This window comes from Coregonus lavaretus (assembly GCF_964263955.1).
Source record: "Coregonus lavaretus genome assembly, chromosome: 13".
Taxonomy (NCBI): Eukaryota; Metazoa; Chordata; class Actinopteri; order Salmoniformes; family Salmonidae; genus Coregonus; species Coregonus lavaretus.
Genome location: NC_140000.1, coordinates 4,820,757 through 4,843,931, shown reverse-complemented (window position 1 = coordinate 4,843,931; position 23,175 = coordinate 4,820,757). Strand labels below are relative to the sequence as shown.

General features: G+C 45.3%; 1 protein-coding gene across 2 annotated transcripts in view; it reads right to left on the bottom strand.

Moving 5' to 3' along the window:
• Positions 1-23,175, bottom strand: part of LOC311140551 (focal adhesion kinase 1-like) — a 98,751-nt gene that overhangs the window by 61,864 nt on the left and 13,712 nt on the right. Inside the window, exons 1-3 of one of the 2 annotated variants that reach the window (XM_084175656.1) lie at positions 22,884-23,089; positions 3,411-3,619; positions 9-175 (exon numbers count right to left, since the gene is read on the bottom strand). In XM_084175656.1, the coding sequence (XP_084031782.1) occupies positions 9-175; positions 3,411-3,619; positions 22,884-22,959 (452 nt within the window). In that variant the 5' untranslated portion in view covers positions 22,960-23,089. Of the gene's footprint in view, positions 1-8; positions 176-3,410; positions 3,620-22,883; positions 23,090-23,175 lie in introns of those variants that run through there. The other variant, XM_084175655.1, reaches the window with a different exon arrangement.

The window sequence follows — 23,175 nt, the reverse complement described above, 5'->3', positions numbered from 1 at the left end:
GTTCTTACCGCCACTCTTCCTGAGGGTGGTGCAGCTCATACCTCTCCCTGACGTGGGACACCCCCATGTCGGGGTGCAGCCAGTGGATGTCACCTGAGCGCAGGTGGCTGAGACGCAGGCCCAGACAGGACACACACTTCACCTTGTGGATGTCTGCTATCTTCTGGATGATACCCTGTCAGGGGACACACGTGTAGACACACACTTAGGCTATTGAGTCACTCTGAAATGAATCTCAGTCAATGTCCATGGACAGACGTGTAGACAGTATACACACTGAGGTTAGAGGAGGAATCACTCAGAGATGAGAGTCAATCAACGACACGTCAGTCCTAATCCTAAAAAGATCAGTAAGGCTTTGTCCCAAATGGCACCTTATTCCCTTTGCGGACCAAGAGTTTGATTGACAGTAATTGACAGTAATGAATTGTCCTATATATTGTAATTTGTGATTCAGAGGGCAGGAGATATAGATAAATGAATAGCAGTCATAGTGACATATTGCTAGTGTGACAGACATCAGTGGGGAGGGCCTTCCTTGGCCCATCCATCCCTGTAGTCCAGGGGTGACATGAGGACTCCAGGGGACCATCTATCCATCCATCCCTGTAGTCCAGGGGTGACATGAGGACTCCAGGGGAACCATCTATCTATGACAGTAGATATAATAGAAAGAAGAGTTTGGCAGAGTCACCCTGAATGATAGATCCTCTCTCTCTGAGGCTTCCAGGAAGAGATTGTCATTATGTGCAGAAGCAAGGGAAAGGGTGCGGGGGGGGGGGGGTTAAATAATCCATCATTGAAATGCCACTGTGGGGCTTATGACACAATCTGAGAAGTGACTCCACCTCTTGGTTAAATTGATTAACGAGAAGACCTCCCCCCATCTCTCTCAGGGATGACATGTTCCATTACATCCCTCAACGTCGTACATTTTACATTTTAGTCATTTAGCAGACGCTCTTATCCAGAGCGACTTACAGTTAGTGAGTGCATACATTTTTAAAATAAATTTCATACTGACATCACTAATTCAGGTATTGAAGTTAGAGGCCATTGAACCATAAATTAGACGTAGTCTACTTTGAAGTGAAGCTCTTTGTCACTTGACTACAGAGCCAGATGCCTAACAGAAGAGATGTGGAAACAAAGAAACAGTCCACTTGTTCAATCACCTACTTAACTAGCTATTCTTTTCACCTCCTAAACTCTCTTACAGTCTTGTTTCATCTGAATAGAGGTCATTATTAAACCTAATGGGGATGGAAGACGCTATGTGTAGAAATGTCAACAGGGAACCTCATAAATACCCGGGTTGTGGCCAGTAGGGAGGAAACGTTTTGAAACACTTTAAAATGGTGAGGTAGTCCGAGTTACTAACTAAATCTGTCTAATAAGATAAACTTGTTTTCTTTTTCCGTTGCAAAACATTGTAGCTGCAATGTGCCCTACTGAACATCACCCAGGTGATAGGGGGAGTTCTACAGTGAGATGCCCGAGTCCCAAATTACACCCTATTGCTTATACAGTGAGGGAAAATAGTATTTGATCCCCTGCTGATTTTGTACGTTTGCCCACTGACAAAGACATGATCAGTCTATAGGTAGGCTTATTTGAGCAATGAGAGACAGAATATCAACAAAAAAATCCAGAAAAACGCATGTCAAAAATGTTATAAATTGATTTGCATTTTAATGAGGGAAATAAGTATTTGACCCCTCTGCAAAACATGATTTAGTACTTGGTGGCAAAACCCTTGTTGGCAATCACAGAGGTCAGACATTTCTTGTAGTTGGCCACCAGGTTTGCACACATCTCAGGAGGGATTTTGTCCCACTCCTCTTTGCAGATCTTCTCCAAGTCATTAAGGTTTCGAGCCTGACGTTTGGCAACTCGAACCTTCAGCTCCACAGATTTTCTATGGGATTAAGGTCTGGAGACTGGCTAGGCCACTCTAGGACCTTAATGTGCTTCTTCTTGAGCCACTCCTTTGTTGCCTTGGCCGTGTGTTTTGTGTCATTGTCATGCTGGAATACCCATCCACGACCCATTTTCAATGCCCTGGCTGAGGGAAGGAGGTTCTCACCCAAGATTTGACGGTACATGGCGCCGTCCATCGTCCCTTTGATGCGGTGAAGTTGTCCTGTCACCTTAGCAGAAAAACACCCCCAAAGCATAATGTTTCCACCTCCAAGTTTGACGGTGGGGATGGTGTTCTTGGGGTCATAGTCAGCATTCCTCCTCCTCCAAACACGGCGAATTGAGTTGATGCCAAAGAGCTCCATTTTGGTCTCATCTGACCACAACACTTTCACCCAGTTCTCCTCTGAATCATTCAGATGTTCATTGGCAAACTTCAGATGGGCCTGTATATGTGCTTTCTTGAGCAGGGGGACCTTGCGGGCGCTGCAGGATTTCAGTCCTTCACGGCGTAGTGTGTTACCAATTGTTTTCTTGGTGACTATGGTCCCAGCTGCCTTGAGATCATTGACAAGATCCTCCCGTGTAGTTATGGGCTGATTCCTCACCGTTCTCATGATCATTGCAACGCCACGAGGTGAGATCTTGCATGGAGCCCCAGGCCGAGGGAGATTGACAGTTCTTTTGTGTTTCATTCCAACTGTTGTCACCTTCTCACCAAGCTGCTTGGCAATGGTCTTGTAGCCCATTCCAGCCTTGTGTAGGTCTACAATCTTGTCCTTGACATCCTTGGAGAGCTCTTTGGTCTTGGCCATGGTGGAGAGTTTGGAATCTGATTGATTGATTGCTTCTGTGGACAGATGTCTTTTATACAGGTAACAAGCTGAGATTAGGAGCACACCCTTTAAGAGTGTGCTCCTAATCTCAGCTCGTTACCTGTATAAAAAACAACTGGGAGACAGAAATCTTTCTGATTGAGAGGGGGTCAAATACTTATTTCCCTCATTAAAATGCTAATCAATTTATAACATTTTTGACATGCGTTTTTCTGGATTTTTTTGTTGTTATTCTGTCTCTCACTGTTCAAATAAACCTACCATTAAAATTATAGACTGATCATTTCTTTGTCAGTGGGCAAATGTACAAAATCAGCAGGGGATCAAATACTTTTTTCCCCTCACTGTATATGGCACATTTCCATACAGGACTTACCCCAGTGTTTTACCCAAAAGGCTCTGACTTTTCTGTTTCCATCTAAACGAGTTGTGCTGCACACTCCCTTAAAAGACCTTCGCTTGAAAAACTAGAAAAAAGCAGCAATAGTACTGTTTGTCCATTTCGAGACGCCGTAGCCAGATCTCGGAACCCAAATTCTTTCATGAACGCTGGCCTCCGGCCTACTGTACGGATGATAGGGAGACTAACTTAAAAAAGCATAGTTGTTGTAACTGTGGTAAACCGCGTTTAACCCAATCAGCTGCTCAGCTCACCCTGACGTCAGTGGCATCTCCATGGCGGATGTGGCTGGCCCAGGTGGACGGTTCACTGTTGCTCTCCAAGTAGTGGTGGATCTTGAGCACGCGGTCCATGGTCCCCGGCTTCACCACCCCACCGCCCAGCCCAGCATGGTGGTTCAGGTTGGGGTCCAGGTACGCTGACGCCATGCCTCCTTTGGTGGGGGCTAGCTGTCTGTCATATTCTGAAGGTAGATAGACAGAGGGGAGGGAGAGAGAGAGAGAGAGAGAGAGAGAGAGAGAGAGAGAGAGAGAGAGAGAGAGCACGAGCGAGAGAGAGAGAGAGAGAGAGAGAGAGGAGGGAGGGAGAGGTAGAGAGAGAGAGGGGAGGGAGGGAGAGGTAGAGAGGGAGGTAGAGAGGGAGGGAGGGAGGAAGGGAGGGAGGGAGGGAGAGAGAAGGCTTCTGGTGAATTCACACTAGACGACTGTGTTACTTTCTCACAATTATAACTTCATCTGTATCAGTAACAAAAGTGGACTGGAGAGAATAGAACAGACAAACGGACGGCTGGACAGACTGACACATAACAGTGAGGCCTGACAGCTGGGTGGCTTTGGAGAGTGAGCAGGGAGCAGCGCTGTCAGAAGCACTGCCAGCACAAAAACAACCCTCCTCATGGACCACAAACTGGGGCCATTATACATAAGAAATGGTCAGGGGTGAAATTTGGTGTGTGTGTGTTTGTGTATGGTAATAGGTACAGCCAAGACAGTACCACTTTGCTTGTTAAAACATGGCTTTTCTAGTGTTTTGGAAAGATTGACCCAAAGCCACTCAGTGACATTCCTCAGCCTTCCTGACTGTATCTGCTGTTGGCAACATCAATAGAATGTCACAGGAAAACCTGCCCTTACTCAACTCTGAAAACACATACATTCTCAGATGTCTACCTCTTCAATGTTACTTTCTGATAATCCAGGCAGAACACATGTATGAAGATGGAGGTAAGTATCCTAACTCTTGACAATCAGTCAGACAACATTGAAGCAATGGAGATTAGTAGAGACACAACTGGTCCATTTGAGCCGACTGGACAACTTCCTTTCAGAGTTGTTCTTTAATAAACTCCTGTGAAACTCAATTCAAACACTACTATTCTGATCTAACACCAGCACAGCAACAACAGTTCAATCAGTCACTCCTCCTACCTTTACTGATGAAGGGCCAGCAGGTACACTCCACTGTAGAGTCCCGTAGTGACAACATCAGTGCAATAGCAACAGCAGACTAGGTTACACAGTACAGTATGTCCACTAGGTTACACAGTACAGTATGTCCACTAGGTTACACAGTACAGTATGTCCACTAGGTTACACAGTACAGTATGTCCACTAGGTTACACAGTACAGTATGTCCACTAGGTTACACAGTACAGTATGTCCACTAGGTTACACAGTACAGTATGTCCACTAGGTTACACAGTACAGTATGTCCACTAGGTTACACAGTACAGTATGTCCACTAGGTTACACAGTACAGTATCGGCAGATCCATGGGATTTCTTTTTGGTTTTTTTCATCCAGGCACAAACACACTTCTTCTTACCCACATCTCTCTCTCTCGCTCTCTGTGAACAACACATTCACGTCTTTCCTGTCCAGTCATGTCACATCCTGGTTATCACAATGCGTCCTGTCCGCTCAGGAGCCACAGTGAGTCATCAACATGTCACTCCTGTCTCCTCACACGGCACAGAGCTCTTCCTGGCTGAGAAGAGGAGAGGCCTGAGCTTTGATCAATATGTCACTCCTGTCTCCTCATGGAAGAGCTCTTCCTGGACTGAAATGAGGGCGGCGAGGCCAGAGTCCTCTCTGCAACACAACATAGTAATTCCGCTCCTCTCTCTTCCTGAGCTGAGGGGAAGGCGAGGCCAGCCCAGAACCCTGTCTACATTCACAACAGAGCCCTCCAGCTTCACAACACAATACAGCCCTGTGAATACTGTGAACACAGTCAGGCTGCTAGCCTAACCTAACTCCACTGTTGCTGCTGTTACCCAGGCAGGACAGACTGAAGTTCAGTTCTACAGACAGAGAGAGGCAGGCTGTGATTGGCTTGGCAACAAAGAGTTGAGTAAACAAGGCGTGCTTAATGGCCGGCCTGGGAGGAGGAAGAGTCAACAACATGGTGGATAGGATGATAGGAGGGCCGGCCTGGGAGGAGGAGTCAACAACATGGTGGATTGGAGGATAGGAGGGCCGGCCTGGGAGGAGGAGGAGTCAACAACATGGTTGATAGGAGGGCCGGCCTGGGAGGAGGAGGAGTCAACAACATGGTGGATAGGAGGGCCGGCCTGGGAGGAGGAGGAGTCAACAACATGGTGGATAGGAGGATAGGAGGGCCGGCCTGGGAGGAGGAGGAGTCAACAACATGGTGGATAGGAGGATAGGAGGGCCGGCCTGGGAGGAGGAGGAGTCAACAACATGGTGGATAGGAGTATAGGAGGGCCGGCCTGGGAGGAGGAGGAGTCAACAACATGGTGGATAGGAGGATAGGAGGGCCAGTCTGGGAGGAGGAGGAGTCAACAACATGGTGGATAGGAGGATAGGAGGGCCGACCTGGGAGGAGGAGTCAACAACATGGTGGATCGGAGGATAGGAGGGCCGGCCTGGAAGGAGGAGTCAACAACATGGTGGATAGGATGATAGGAGGAGGAGTCAACAACATGGTTGATAGGATGATAGGAGGGCTGGCCTGGGAGGAGGAGGAGTCAACAACATGGTGGATTGGATGATAGGAGGGCCGGGAGGAGTAGGAGGAGTCACCAACATGGTGGATAGGAGGATAGGAGGGCCGGCCTGGGAAGAGGAGTCAACAACACACAAACCTGTTGTGACAGTGAGGAAAGTTTGTCAATTATATTGACAAGATAGTCAAGTGACCGCTCTAATGATGGAAATACGTCTTCAAAGATGGAAGGCAGGCGGGAGGAGACGAGATCAGGTGGGACCATTCTAGCCAATTAGAGGGCAGATACGCATGTGAACAATAGGGTTATAGAGATAGATAGAGGACTCATCTTTGTTTCTGTGCCATTATAGCGTCTGTGACAGTATTGGCAGCGCCATTGAGGCTATCTCCATTTTAAAGTAGTCAGTTTTCTTCTTCTTCATTGGCTGATTGCTCCCAACTCATAGGAATCCCCACCGAGTTGACTACTTTAAAATGACAACGTAAATGCTAAAACAGGTTATATCCATGATGAGTCCTCTATCTATCTCTATGACAACAGGCACAACGCTGATATAAAGTCATTTGACAAAATGCCGCGTGCGTCCACTTATATGAGTGCATTCATTCGTATCAACCTAACCATTACGAAACTTTAACCCTTTACACCACAGGCCAACAAAATGAGGACATAGGACCAAAACATGAAGGTTTGCCAAAAAGTGGACACAGGAAGTGGATTTTTTCAGTCAGCTGATTTCTTTCTAAGAAATGAATGATAGGAATTTGGTTTGCTTGTCCTTGTCCAATTGTCCCTGTCAATATTATTCACTCACTAATTCGTACTTCCAATCCAAGAGCATACTGCTTTGACACAGTGAATTCTTCTAACTGGTCGTGGGCGGCATGCAGGCATCACAATGTCATTGCAGCTAAAGAATAAGTGGTTGATACTGTATCTAGCTTTGCTCTGTGGTGTGTCAAAGTGACCGATAGTGATAATGAGAGAGCACAGAGTAGTCAACCAGTCAGTAGTCAGTCAGTCAGTAGTCAACCAGTCAGTAGTCAGCCAGGCAGTAGTCAGCCTGGAAGTAGTCAGCCAGGCAGTAGTCAGCCAGGAAGTAGTCAACCAGTCAGTAGTCAGTCAGTCAGTAGTCAACCAGTCAGTAGTCAGCCAGGCAGTAGTCATCCAGGAAGTAGTCAACCAGTCAGACTGTCAGCAGTCAGCAGTCAGCCAGTCAGCAGTCAGCCAGTCTGTAGTCAGCAGTCAGCCAGTCAGTAGTCAGACTGTCAGCAGTCAGAGAGTCAGTAGTCAGCCAGTCAGCAGTCAGCCAGTCTGTAGTCAGCAGTCAGCCAGTCAGTAGTCAGACTGTCAGCAGTCAGAGAGTCAGTAGTCAGCCAGTCAGTAGTCAGCCAGTCAGTAGTCAGCCAGTCAGCAGTCAACCAAATCAAATCAAGTTTTATTTGCCACATGCGCCGAATACAACAGGTGTAGACATTACAGTGAAATGCTTACTTACAAGCCCTTAACCAACAAAGAAAAAGTCTTATAAAAAAGTGTTAAGTAAAAAAATACAAGCAAATAACTAAAGAGCAGCAGTAAAATAAAATAACAGTAGGGAGGTTATATACAGGGGGGTACCGGTACAGAGTCAATTTGCGGGGGCACCAGCTAGTCGAGGTAATTAAGGTAATATGTACATGTGGGTAGAGTTAAAGTGACTATGCATAAATAATAAACAGAGTAGCAGCAGCGTAAAAGAGGGGGATGAGGTGGGGTGGGGGGGCAGTACAAATAGCCCAGGTAGCCATGATTAGCTGTTCAGGAGTCTTATGGCTTGGGGGTAGAAGCTGTTGAGAAGCCTTTTGAACCTAGACTTGGCGCTCCGGTCCCGCTTGCGGTGCGGTAGCAGAGAGAACAGTCTATGACTAGGGTGGCTGGAGTCTTTGACAATTTTTAGGGCCTTCCTCTGACACCGCCTGGTATAGAGGTCCTGGATGGCAGGAAGCCAGAGGTTGTTATCCTGGCACCACACGGCCAGGTCTCTGACCTCCTCCCTATAGGCTGTCTCATCGTTGTCGGTGATCAGGCCTACCACTGTTGTGTCGTCGGCAAACTTAATGATGGTGTTGGAGTCGTGCCTGGACATGCAGTCATGGGTGAACAGGGAGTACAGGAGGGGACTGAGCACGCACCCCTGAGGGGCCCCCGTGTTGAGGATCAGCGTGGCAGATGTGTTGTTACCTACCCTTACCACCTGGGGGCGGCCCGTCAGGAAGTCCAGGATCCAGTTGCAGAGGGAGGTGTTTAGTCCCAGGGTCCTTAGCATAGTGATGAGCTTTTAGGGCACTATGGTGTTGAATGCTGAGCTGTAGTCAATGAATAGCATTCTCACGTAGGTGTTCCTCTTGTCCAGGTGGGAAAGGGCAGTGTGGAGTGCAATAGAGATTGCATCATCTGTGGATCTGTTGGGGCGGTATGCAAATTGGAGTGGGTCTAGGGTTTCTGGGATAATGGGATAATGGTGTTGATGTGAGCCATGACCAGCCTTTCAAAGCACTTCATGGCTACAGACGTGAGTGCTACGGGTCGGTAGTAATTTAGGCAGGTTATCTTAGTGTCCTTGGGCACAGGGACTATGGTGGTCTGCTTGAAACATGTTGGTATTTCAGACTCAGTCAGGGACATGTTGAAAATGTCAGTGAAGACACTTGCCAGTTGGTCAGCGCATGCTCGGAGTACATGTCCTGGTAATCCGTCTGGCCCTGCGGCCTTGTGAATATTGACCTGCTTAAAAGTCTTACTCACATCGGCTACGGAGATCATGATGACATAGTCATCCGGAACAGCTGATGCTCTCATTCATGCTTCAGTGTTGTTTGCCTCGATGCGAGCATAGAAGTGATTTAGCTCGTCTGGTAGGCTTGTGTCACTGGGCAGCTCGTGGCTGTGCTTCCCTTTGTAGTCTGTAATAGTTTTCAAGCCCTGCCACATCCGACGAGCGTCAGAGCCAGTGTAGTACGATTCAATCTTAGTCCTGTATTGACTCTTTGCCTGTTTGATGGTTCGTCGGAGGGCATAGCGGGATTTCTTATAAGCGTCCGGGTTAGAGTCCCGCTCCTTGAAAGCGGCAGCTCTACCCTTTAGCTCAGTGCGGATGTTGCCTGTAATCCATGGCTTCTGGTTGGGGTATGTACGTATGGTTACTGTGGGGACGACGTCTTCGATGCACTTATTGATGAAGCCAGTGACTGATGTGGTGTACTCCTCAATGCTATCGGAAGAATCCCGGAACATATTCCAGTCTGAATCTAGCAAAACATTCCTGTAGCTTAGCATCTGCGTCATCTGACCACTTTTTTATTAACAGAGTCACTGGTGCTTCCTGCTTTTGTTTTTGCTTATAAGCAGGAATCAGGAGGATAGAATTATGGTCAGATTTGCCAAATGGAGGGCGAGGGAGAGCTTTGTATGCGTCTCTGTGTGTGGAGTAAAGGTGGTCTAGAGTTTTTTTTCCTCTGGTTGCACATTTAACATGCTGGTAGAAATTAGGTAGAACGGATTTAAGTTTCCTTGCATTAAAGTCCCCGGCCACTAGGAGCGCTGCCTCTGGATGAGCGTTTTCCTGTTTACTTATGGCCTTATACAGCTCATTGAGTGCAATCTTAGTGCCAGCATCGGTTTGTGGTGGTAGATAGACAGCTACGAAAAATATAAATGAAAACTCTCTTGGTAAATAGTGTGGTCTGCAGCCCAGCGAGCAAAACCTCGAGACTTCCTTAGTATTAGATTTTATGCACCAGCTGTTGTTTACAAATATACACAGACCACCACCCCTTTTCTTACTGGAGTCAGCCGTTCTATCCTGCCGATGAAGCGTATATCCCGCCAGCTGTATGTTATCCATGTCATCGTTCAGCCACGACTCGGTGAAACATAAGATATTACAGTTTTTAATGTCCCGTTGGTAGGATAACCTTAATCTTAGGTCGTCCAATTTGTTTTTAAATGATTGAACAATGGCTAATAGGATTGATGGAAGAGGCAGTTTACTTGCTCGCCGTCGGATCCTTACAAGGCACCCCGACCTACGCCCACGATATCTCCGTCTCTTTCTCATGCGAGTGACGGGTATTTGGGCCTTGTCGGGTGTCTGTAGGATATCCTTCGCGTCCGACTCGTTGAAGAAAAAATCTTAGTCCAATACGAGGTGAGTAATCGCTGTCCTGATATCCAGAATCTATTTTTGGTCATAAGAGACGGTGGCAGAAACATTACAAATAACGCGAAAAAACACACATAATAGTACAATTGGTTAGAGGGCTGTAAAACGGCAGCCATCTTCTTCGGCGCCATTACTGGTCAGTAGTCAGCAGTCAGCCAGTCAGTAGTCAGCCAGTCAGCCAGTCAGTAGTCAACCAGTCAGCCAGTCAGTAGTCAACCAGTCAGCCAGTCTGTAGTCAGCCAGGCAGCAGTCAGCCAGGCAGCAGTCAGCCAGTCTGTAGTCAGCAGTCAGCCAGGCAGCAGAGCAGGCACAAGGACAGTGATATAAGGGAGGAAGTATAGCCTAGCCTATCTGCTGACTCTGCTAGTTTACGGATTGACCTACAGTCACCTCTAACTGAGAGACTCACACACACACACACACACACACACACACACACACACACACACACATCACAGGTTACAGAGGCAGGTCAGCACAGAGAGGAAAGTAGCCGATTATCTGACATAAAAACCAAGAAGCCTTTCATAGAAGACAAAGTAGCCAATACCTGCCGGGATACGTTTGTGAGATTAGCCGACTTGACAAAATGCCTCATTATAATGACAAAGCTCCTTGAGTGAACCTACTGTATGGAAGAATGGTAAATGACTTAATGTCAATCATCCTTAAGGCTTAGTTGTTATTGTGACTAATTGAGTCAACGTAGTGCTAGTCTAAGGTAAACTATTGAAGTAAACACACACACACACACACACAACCTAATCAAACAGCCCTTAAATAGCCCTATTAAATCAACCTTCTGTCAACATTATCAGGAACTTTCTAGCATGTCTGTCTGCTGACTGCCTCAGCCCCTTACTATAGTTTCTGAAATACCTTTACCAGGTTAGGCTAATCATTATAAAGACACAGACTGACACACACATCCCTTGTAGTGACTGAGAGGCTGGAGGGCCAGTAGGCTAGGAGGTGAGAGACACGGATAACTGCTACATAGCTAGTTAGCTGATACACGGTAAGACAGAGATTTAATGTTGTCCCCACTGACTGCCCAGGTAACACTCATTTGATTGTAGGACTGACATTTATGTCTCAATTACTGTACATCAATTTGATACAACTCCCTCAGGGCTATCCCGTTAATAATATTAGCCTAATAACAACAGGCCGCTAATAGGATAATAGGATAATAATAACCTAGTTGTTATCCCTCAGGGTAAAACATGCCAACATTGTTTCCTCGTTATTTCAACTCAATCCAACATAAATCAAATCATTGCCTGTGGGATGTTTAGTTATCAAACTATTTCTTTATTTACTTGTAGTATGGACAAAGTATGGTATATAAGCTTGGATAATATAAACATTAGAGTAGCCCTCTGTCTGTCTGTCTGTCTGTCTGTCTAGCTCGTGAGAGTATTGAACTCATTACTCTAGTTCTACTGTAGTCTACATTTCATCCTAAAGAGATTGTGTAACAGTGTCTCGGTGGCTCGGAGGGATTGACTGTGTGACTGCAGAATTCTCTCTAGGTTAGTTATTGACAGTAGTCTGGGCCCACATTGGCCAGAGCAACGCTGCTATAACAACACGTGTCAATAGCAATGAGAGTCAAGCAGTACTTCATCAGCACTACTGAACAACCTGTTCCACTGTTTCGATGCAGTGAAGAAAAACATGGCCTTTTTCCAGACTCACAGAGGGCCCATTCAGCAGCTAGGCCAGGCTATCTCCAGGGAAGGAGAGATGTTGTGTTTGATCATGGCCTTCTGTTCTTACAGGACAATGCAGGCTACTGATGTAACACGCCTTACTATAAATGTGAACAATACTGAAAACAAAGTCAAATACTGGAATTAAGTGAAGGAAATAGGAACGAGATTTAGAGGCATGTGAGTGCATTTTGTACTGAGAGGAAGTGTTTAATTCAAACAAGCATGGTGCAAGGTAGAGGGAGGAACAAGCTGCAACATGACACCTGTACAGTAGTCTTAACGTTCAACATACAACCATCTCCTTCATTCTTAGAGAAAGACACGTATATACACACACCTACGAAAGTCAATATTTCTAAGGTAATGAATGCATGGTCTCAAGACAACATTTTCCTTAGAGAGTCTGAGTACTCTTCTTAGTTAGAGAACATAGACTTGTAGAACCGGGCTGTTAAATTCTAGTCCTGAAGGGCCAAACCTCACCGAACTGAGCTGCTTGCTGTGCAGCTGTCACGATCGTTGAGAGACGGGTCAGACCAAGGTGCAGCGTGAAAAGCGTACATGTTTATTAAACTCAATAAACAAAACAAGAAACAACGTAACGTGAAGTCCTCAGGCTATACACATACAAGCCTAACACGGAACATAAACAAGATCCCACAACCCAGGCAGGAAAACTGGCTGCCTAAGTATGATCCCCAATCAGAGACAATGAGCGCCAGCTGCCTCTGATTGGGAATCACACTCGGCCAAACCTAGAAATACAATTCTAGATCCTAAACATAGAAATTCTAACATAGAGTTTCACACCCTGACCAAAGTACCTAGAGAATAACAGTCTCTCCAGGTCAGGGCGTGACAGCAGCCAACGGCTTCATTTCATTTGAGTGACCTACTCTCATTAGGGGGGAATCAGGTCTGGTATCCACTCCTGTTTGAACATAGATTATTTTATATATTCCTTACCTAAATTAACATTCTCATTTACAGCAACAACCTTGGGAATAGTTACAGGGATTAATGAGCCAATTGGAAGCTGGGGATGATTAGGTGGTATGAGGTCCAGATTGGGAATTTAGCCAGGACACCAGGGTTAACACCCCTACTGTTACAATAAGTGCCATGGGATTTTTAGTGACCACAGAGTCAGGACACCCGTTTAACGTCCCATCCGAAAGAAAACACCCTACACAGGGCAATGTCCCCAATCACTGCCCTGGGATATTTTATTTTAGACCAGAGGGAAGACTGCCTCCTACTGGCCCTCCAACACTGCAGCATCTGGTCTCCCATCCAGGGACCGACCAGGACCAACCCTGCTTAGCTTCAAAGGCAAGCCAGCAGTGGGATGCAGGGTGGTATGCTGCTGGACTACAGTGGCATTACAGTAGTGGCAACACAAATACTCTCTTATCTCAGAGCTTAATTTGTTTCAGATCACGACCGGTGCTTCTCATTGCATTACACTACAAATCCAATGAAGTACTTCTAGATCTAGTCTAACGCAACAACAACGGGAAAACAAGGAGACAGGTTTCAAGTCAGTTTTAATGTCACATGCACAAGTGCAGTGAAATGCCTTTCTTGAAAGTTCCAAACCCAACAATGCAGTAATCAATATCAATGTAGCACTAAAAATAACAAGGTAGAACAAAAACACGAGAAATAAAAATAAGAAAAGAAGAACAGGAGAAGGTAAGAAGCTATATACAGGATCAGTTCAATACCATATTTATAATGTGCTGGGATACTGGAGTGATAGAGGTAGATATGTATAGGGGTAAGGTGACTAGGCATCAGGATATATTATGATAAACAGAGTAGCAGCAGCGTATATGATGATTGAATGTGAGTGGGTGTGCTTGTGTGTAGAGTCAGTATAAATGTATGTGCATATTATGTGTGAGCAAATGGTGGAGTGAGTGTTTGTGTGTGTTGGAGTGACAGTGTGTGTGAGTGTGTAGGGCCCTGTGAGGGTCAACTCAGTCTGTGTAGCCATTTTGTTAGCTATTTAGTTAGCTATTTAGCAGTCTTATGGCTTGGGGATAGAAGTTGTTCAGGAGCCTGTTGGTGTCAGACTTGATGCACCAGTACCGCTTGCCATGCAGAAACAGAGAGAACAGTCTATGGCTTGAGTGGCTGGAGTCTTTAACGATTTTCCAGGCCTTCCTTTCACACCGCTTGATATAGAGGTCCTGGATGGCAGGGAGCTCGGCACCAGTGATGTACTAGGCTATCCGCACCACCCTCTGTAGCGCCATTGCTATTGCCATACCAAGCAGTGTTGCAGCCAGACAAGATGCTCTCAGTGCCAAACCTTTTCAACCTCCTGAGGAGGAAGAGGTGCTGTCGCGCTTTCTTCAAGACTGTGCACGTGTGTGTGGACCATTTTAAGTCCTTAGTGATTTGGACACCGAGGAACTTGAAGCTCTCGACCTGCTCCACTGCAGCCCCGTCGATGTGGATGGGGGCGTGCTCGCTTAACCGTTTCCTGTAGTCCACGATCAACTCCTTGGTCTTATTGATGTTGAGGGAGAGTTTGAAACACACCTAATGTGACGGGGGGGCATTGACTGGTAGGGAAGCTGATAAGTACCTCTGTGGCAATTACAGTGGGGAAGATGAGAACCTACCCTTCCCCATGTTCCCTTGTGTAAACCTAAAACCTGAACTAGAGGATCTCAACCAGGACAGGGAATTATCTCAGGTTCAGAAATTCACTGTTCTTCTCTGACTGAGTCACAAATGGCACCTTTTTCCCTATATAGTGCCATATGGGCCCTGGCCAAAAGTAGTGCACGATATAGGGAATAGGGTGCCATTTGGGACGCAGTTCAGTTTCTATGGCCCCAGTGTGACAGTGGCAGAAATGCAAGCCTCTCTCTGTCGGCGCCCTCCAAGAGTGAACCTCAACCTACATCTCCTTTCCCTGGCTGCTCCCACAAAATGCCTGGTTGTCTTGGCTTGGCTTGCTGTGTCCCTTAATGCTGTTGCTTACCACATCTTTCATTGACCACAACATTCCTCCAGCTGAAAACTAAGCCTTATCTTTTAATGGCTTTGAAATCTCTTGCTTTGACCAAGGACCGTTAACCAAATACCACAGAGTCTGACTGATTGGGGGTGGGGTGGGGAGTGTGTGTGTGTGTGGGGGGGGGGGACAAGTAAGTCACAGTACAAAATCTGATTTGATCAATTTGGCCCCAATGGCATTACCATGAATCATGGGCTCAAACAAAACCCCAGCTTCTACAGTACAGTAGAACTGATCACGTCAGAATGTTACACTGTATCCCTCCACGGCTTAATACCAATCACGTCAGAATGTTACACTGTATCCCTCCACGGCTTAATACCAATCACGTCAGAATGTTACACTGTATCCCTCCACGGCTTAATACCAATCACGTCAGAATGTTACACTGTATCCCTCCACGGCTTAATACCAATCACGTCAGAATGTTACACTGTATCCCTCCACGGCTTAATACCAATCACGTCAGAATGTTACACTGTATCCCTCCACGGCTTAATACCAATCACGTCAGAATGTTACACTGTATCCCTCCACGGCTTAATACCAATCACGTCAGAATGTTACACTGTATCCCTCCACGGCTTAATACCAATCACGTCAGAATGTTACACTGTATCCCTCCACGGCTTAATACCAATCACGTCAGAATGTTACACTGTATCCCTCCACAGCTTAATACCAATCACGTCAGAATGTTTGTGTGTACTAAACGGTCACAAAAACACCAGCAAGAAAAGGCATATTATATAATTGGACCGCACCAACAAATCTCACTCATCATTAGCCACCTTAAAAGGGACTGATCAATCTGGCCTTATGTCTGACTGAGAGAAACACTGTGCCCTTCATTACACAGAGAGAGACTGAACAGACGGAGGCATACAGGAAACGGTTCTCTCACAGACTAAACAAGTAGGACAGGAGGAGGAGGATGTAATGTACAGTACAGTACATGGAGCGCCATACCATCACCATCCTTTACTGTGGAGTTAGTGCTCAGGGTACAACACCTGCTGCCTCTGGAGCCAGTATCCCAAACAGCACCCTATTCCCTACATAGTGCACCTATGAGCCCTGGTCAAAAGTACTGCACTCTATAGAGAATAGGGTGCCAATTAGAAGGCATCCAGTATCTATCCTATAGCCTGTGGGTCCCGTGGCTCTGCTCTACACTCCTACATCCTCATTAAGACCTGCTACTGCTGGAGCTGCTGCTTGTGCTGCTTTTCCCTAATTAAAGCTTCCTTTCCTCTCATCCGCTGCCTACAGTACCAGCTCCCACAGAACTATCAGCCCCCCCCCAGAAAAAATACATCAAGGCTTTGCCTGGGTTTAATATTTGCAGCGTTTACTCTACCCCTGGAGGATGCAGTTTGAAGGAGAGCCAGAGCCTTTAAATAGATGAAGATGGAAGGGAAGACGTCCCCAGTGTCATTATGTTCTGTTCTGGCCTTTCTAAAGCACCAGGACTCATGATAGATACTGGTATCCAGGGAGAGAGCAGAGCAGCTGCCACCGCTGTTGTTTCTGCTGCTGCTGCTAGTTCTGTTTCTGTTTCTACTGCTGCTAGTTCTGTTTCTGTTTCTACTGCTGCTAGTTCTGTTTATGTTCGTACTGCTGCTAATTCTGTTTCTGTTTCTACTGCTACTAGTTCTGTTTCTGTTTCTACTGCTGCTAGTTCTGTTTCTGTTTCTACTGCTGCTAGTTCTGTTTCTGTTTCTACTGCTGCTAGTTCTGTTTGTGTTCCTACTGCTGCTAGTTCTGTTTCTGCTTCTACTGCTACTAGTTCTGTTTCTGTTTCTGTTTCTACTGCTGCTAGTTCTGTTTCTGTTTCTACTGCTGCTAGTTCTGTTTCTGTTTCTGTTTCTACTGCTGCTAGTTCTGTTTCTGTTCCTACTGCTGCTAGTTCTGTTTCTGCTTCTACTGCTACTAGTTCTGTTTCTGTTTCTACTGCTGCTAGTTCTGTTTCTGTTTCTGTTTCTACTGCTGCTAGTTCTGTTTCTGTTTCTACTGCTGCTAGTTCTGTTTCTGTTTCTACTGCTACTAGTTCTGTTTCTGTTTCTACTGCTGCTAGTTCTGTTTCTGTTTCTACTGCTGCTAGTTCTGTTTCTGCTTCTACTGCTGCTAGTTCTGTTTCTGTTTATGTTTCTACTGCTGCTAGTTCTGTTTATGTTCCTACTGCTACTAGTTCTGTTTCTACTGCTGCTAGTTCTGTTTCTACTGCGGCTAGTTCTGTTTCTGTTTCTACTGCTACTAGTTCTGTTTCTACTGCTACTGCTACTAGTTCTGTTTCTGTTCCTACTGCTACTGTTCCTAGTTCTGTTTCTACTGCTGCTAGTTCTGTTTCTACTGCTGCTAGTTCTGTTTCTGTTTCTACTGCTACTAGTTCTGTTTCTACTGCTACTGCTGCTAGTTCTGTTTCTGTTTCTACTGCTACTGCTACTGCTACTAGTTATGTTTCTACTGCTACTAGTTCTGTTTCTACTGCTACTGCTGCTAGTTCTGTTTCTGTTTCTACTGCTACTGCTACTAGTTCTGTTTCTGTTTTTACTGCTACTAGTTCTGTTTCTGCTTCTACTGCTACTAGTTCTGTTTCTGTTTCTACTGCTGCTAGTTCTGTTTCTGTTTCTACTGCTGCTAGTTCTGTTTCTGTTTCTACTGCTGCTAGTTCTGTTTCTGTTTCTGTTTCTACTGCTACTAGTTCTGTTTCTGTTTCTACTGCTGCTAGTTCTGTTTCTGTTTCTACTGCTGCTAGTTCTGTTTCTACTGCTGCTAGTTCTGTTTCTGTTCGTACTGCTGCTAGTTCTGTTTCTGTTTCTACTGCTACTAGTTCTGTTTCTGTTTCTACTGCTGCTAGTTCTGTTTCTGTTTCTACTGCTGCTAGTTCTGTTTCTGTTTCTACTGCTGCTAGTTCTGTTTGTGTTCCTACTGCTGCTAGTTCTGTTTCTGCTTCTACTGCTACTAGTTCTGTTTCTGTTTCTGTTTCTACTGCTGCTAGTTCTGTTTCTGTTTCTGTTTCTACTGCTGCTAGTTCTGTTTCTGTTTCTACTGCTGCTAGTTCTGTTTCTGCTTCTACTGCTACTAGTTCTGTTTCTGTTTCTACTGCTGCTAGTTCTGTTTCTGTTTCTACTGCTGCTAGTTCTGTTTCTGTTTCTGTTTCTACTGCTACTAGTTCTGTTTCTGTTTCTACTGCTGCTAGTTCTGTTTCTGTTTCTACTGCTGCTAGTTCTGTTTCTGCTTCTACTGCTGCTAGTTCTGTTTCTGTTTCTGTTTCTACTACTGCTAGTTCTGTTTGTTTCTACTGCTGCTAGTTCTGTTTATGTTTCTACTGCTGCTAGTTCTGTTTCTACTGCTACTAGTTCTGTTTCTGTTTCTGTTTCTACTGCTGCTAGTTCTGTTTCTGTTTCTACTGCTACTAGTTCTGTTTCTACTGCTGCTAGTTCTGTTCCTACTGCTGCTAGTTCTGTTTCTGTTCCTACTGCTGCTACTTCTGTTTCTGTTTATACTGCTGCTAGTTCTGTTTCTACTGCTGCTAGTTCTGTTTCTGTTCCTACTGCTGCTACTTCTGTTTCTGTTTCTACTGCTGCTAGTTCTGTTTCTGTTCCTACTGCTGCTAGTTCTGTTCCTACTGCTGCTAGTTCTGTTTCTACTGCTGCTAGTTCTGTTTCTGTTCCTACTGCTGCTAGTTCTGTTTCTACTGCTGCTAGTTCTGTTTCTGTTTCTACTGCTGCTAGTTCTGTTTCTGTTCCTACTGCTGCTAGTTCTGTTCCTACTGCTGCTAGTTCTGTTTCTACTGCTGCTAGTTCTGTTTCTGTTCCTACTGCTGCTAGTTCTGTTTCTACTGCTGCTACTTCTGTTTCTGTTTCTACTGCTGCTAGTTCTGTTCCTACTGCTGCTAGTTCTGTTTCTGTTTCTACTTCTGCTAGTTCTGTTTCTGTTTCTACTGCTGCTAGTTCTGTTTATGTTCCTACTTCTGCTAGTTCTGTTTCTGTTCCTACTGCTGCTAGTTCTGTTTCTACTGCTGCTAGTTCTGTTTCTGTTCCTACTGCTGCTAGTTCTGTTTCTGTTTCTACTGCTACTGCTACTAGTTCTGTTTCTGTTTTTACTGCTACTAGTTCTGTTTCTGCTTCTACTGCTACTAGTTCTGTTTCTGTTTCTACTGCTGCTAGTTCTGTTTCTGTTTCTGTTTCTACTGCTGCTAGTTCTGTTTCTGTTTCTTCTGCTGCTAGTTCTGTTTCTGTTTCTACTGCTACTAGTTCTGTTTCTACTGCGGCTAGTTCTGTTTCTGTTTCTACTGCTACTAGTTCTGTTTCTACTGCTACTGCTACTAGTTCTGTTTCTGTTCCTACTGCTACTGTTCCTAGTTCTGTTTCTACTGCTGCTAGTTCTGTTTCTACTGCTGCTAGTTCTGTTTCTGTTTCTACTGCTACTAGTTCTGTTTCTACTGCTACTGCTGCTAGTTCTGTTTCTGTTTCTACTGCTACTGCTACTGCTACTAGTTCTGTTTCTACTGCTACTAGTTCTGTTTCTACTGCTACTGCTGCTAGTTCTGTTTCTGTTTCTACTGCTACTGCTACTAGTTCTGTTTCTGTTTTTACTGCTACTAGTTCTGTTTCTGCTTCTACTGCTACTAGTTCTGTTTCTGTTTCTACTGCTGCTAGTTCTGTTTCTGTTTCTACTGCTGCTAGTTCTGTTTCTGTTTCTACTGCTGCTAGTTCTGTTTCTGTTTCTGTTTCTACTGCTACTAGTTCTGTTTCTGTTTCTACTGCTACTAGTTCTGTTTCTACTGCTGCTAGTTCTGTTTCTACTGCGGCTAGTTCTGTTTCTGTTTCTACTGCTACTAGTTCTGTTTCTACTGCTACTGCTACTAGTTCTGTTTCTGTTCCTACTGCTACTGTTCCTAGTTCTGTTTATACTGCTGCTAGTTCTGTTTCTACTGCTGCTACTTCTGTTTCTGTTCCTACTGCTGCTAGTTCTGTTTCTGTTCCTACTGCTGCTAGTTCTGTTCCTACTGCTGCTAGTTCTGTTCCTACTGCTGCTAGTTCTGTTTCTGTTTCTACTTCTGCTAGTTCTGTTTCTGTTTCTACTGCTGCTAGTTCTGTTTCTGTTCCTACTTCTGCTAGTTCTGTTTCTGTTTCTACTGCTGCTACTTCTGTTTCTGTTTATACTGCTGCTAGTTCTGTTTCTACTGCTGCTACTTCTGTTTCTGTTCCTACTGCTGCTAGTTCTGTTTCTGTTCCTACTGCTGCTAGTTCTGTTCCTACTGCTGCTAGTTCTGTTTCTACTGCTGCTAGTTCTGTTTCTGTTCCTACTGCTGCTAGTTCTGTTTCTGTTCCTACTGCTGCTAGTTCTGTTTCTGTTTCTACTGCTGCTAGTTCTGTTTCTGTTTCTACTGCTGCTAGTTCTGTTTCTGTTCCTACTGCTGCTAGTTCTGTTCCTACTGCTGCTAGTTCTGTTTCTACTGCTGCTAGTTCTGTTTCTGTTCCTACTGCTGCTAGTTCTGTTTCTACTGCTGCTACTTCTGTTTCTGTTTCTACTGCTGCTAGTTCTGTTCCTACTGCTGCTAGTTCTGTTTCTGTTTCTACTTCTGCTAGTTCTGTTTCTGTTTCTACTGCTGCTAGTTCTGTTTATGTTCCTACTTCTGCTAGTTCTGTTTCTGTTCCTACTGCTGCTAGTTCTGTTTCTACTGCTGCTAGTTCTGTTTCTGTTCCTACTGCTGCTAGTTCTGTTTCTACTGCTGCTACTTCTGTTTCTGTTTCTACTGCTGCTAGTTCTGTTCCTACTGCTGCTAGTTCTGTTTCTGTTTCTACTTCTGCTAGTTCTGTTTCTGTTTCTACTGCTGCTAGTTCTGTTTCTGTTCCTACTTCTGCTAGTTCTGTTTCTGTTTCTACTGCTGCTACTTCTGTTTCTGTTTATACTGCTGCTAGTTCTGTTTCTACTGCTGCTACTTCTGTTTCTGTTCCTACTGCTGCTAGTTCTGTTTCTACTGCTGCTACTTCTGTTTCTGTTTCTACTGCTGCTAGTTCTGTTCCTACTGCTGCTAGTTCTGTTTCTGTTCCTACTGCTGCTAGTTCTGTTCCTACTGCTGCTAGTTCTGTTTCTACTGCTGCTAGTTATAATTCTACTGCTGCTAGTTATAATTCTACTGCTGCTACTTCTGTTTCTGTTCCTACTGCTGCTAGTTCTGTTTCTACTGCTGCTAGTTCTGTTTCTACTGCTGCTAGTTCTGTTTATGTTCCTACTGCTGCTACTTCTGTTCCTACTGCTGCTAGTTCTGTTTCTGTTCCTACTCCTACTGCTGCTAGTTCTGTTTCTACTGCTGCTACTTCTGTTTCTGTTTCTACTGCTGCTAGTTCTGTTTCTGCTGCTAGTTCTGTTTCTGCTGCTAGTTTTGTTTCTGTTTCGATTGCTGCTATTTCTGTTTCTGTTTCTTCTGCTGCTAGTTCTGTTTCTGTTTCTACTGCTGCTAGTTATGTTTCTACTGCTGCTAGTTATGTTTCTGTTTCTACTGCTGCTAGTTCTGTTTCTGTTTCTACTGCTGCTAGTTCTGTTTCTGCTGCTGCTAGTTCTTTTTCTGTTTCTAATGCTGCTAGTTCTGTTTCTGCTGCTAATTCTGCTAATTCTGTTTCTGATGCTGCTGTTCTATTTCTACTGCTACTGCTGCTAGTTCTGTTTCTACTGCTAGTTATGTTTCTGCTGCTAATTCTGTTTCTGTTTCTAATGCTGCTAGTTCTGTTTCTACTGCTACTTCTGCTAATTCTGTTTCTAATGCTGCTATTCTGTTTCTACTGCTACTGCTGCTAGTTCTGTTTCTACTGCTACTAGTTATGTTTCTACTGCTACTGCTGCTAGTTCTGTTTCTGTTTCTACTGCTGCTAGTTCTGTTTCTGTTTCTACTGCTGCTAGTTCTGTTTCTACTACTGCTAGTTCTGTTTCTACTGCTACTGCTGCTAGTTCTGTTTCTGCTGCTACTGCTGTTGCCTGGGAAGTTCTCTCTCTACCTGGCCTAGTTATTCAACAGCTATCCCGTCACCTCACAGGAACACTAATCACAGCCCTGCCTGACATTTAATCAGTTCAAGACTAATGGGAATTCACCCCTCTGCTCCGTAATATGTGCAGGTGACAGACAGACAGACAGACAGCAGTCCTCCTGTAAGGCAGCGCTGAGCAGTAGTCAGTGTTTGCCAGCTCCGGTTCTTGAGTACCCCCAACAGCACACATTTTTCTTGTAACACGGGACAAACATACCTCAATCAACTCATTAAGGGCTTGATGATTAGTTGAATCGGGTGTGCTTGTTCGGGGCTACAATAAAAATGAGGACAGGAGTTGGGAAACCCTGCGTTAGATGATGATGGTGCACTGATTACTTTCACAGCCATGGATGACTTATTCACCATCATAGCTTGGTTTGTTGTGGTGATGAGATGAGAGAAGAAGACCTTTGTCTCTATGGCAACCTACTGTAAGATGCTACTGTACATATTGGGCCATTGACATTCAGTGCACCTATCGTCTTGGCAAGTTATAGTAGGAGAGGCAGCAATAATACCTGCATAAAGCTGGGCATGGCAAATCAAATCGATCTCTAACTATATCAGAGTTCTGGGAATTAGCATTCAGTCAGTGTAGCTTTCATATTCAACAGCCGACAATCAAGTCTTCACACATCCAAACACAGCCATCAGCAACAGAAAGACCTCTAAAAAACACTGAGATGAACACTGGTTAAAAGGCTCTACCTAGAAGCACCTAGTGTGCATAACATATCTGCTGTGTGTACACAATACATACTTGGGAGTGGAGGGTGTTGAGCGTAAACACAGGCGCTCTGGGCCCAGCATAGGGGGATGCAGCCACTCCTCTCCATGATGGCCGCCGCAGCAGCAGCACCTGTCTGTCTATCCCACCACCAGACCCTGCGGCCTGAACCAGACCCAGGCTCCCTGTCCCTGTCCCCTTCCACAACCGCATAGAGGCCAGGCCAGGACAGGCTGCTGCTTCCCCCTCTGCCACTGAGGACCCCGCACAGCCCCTCTCCGCTTCACACAGCCCCTACCGCTGCCCACCTCTGACCCGTTCACAC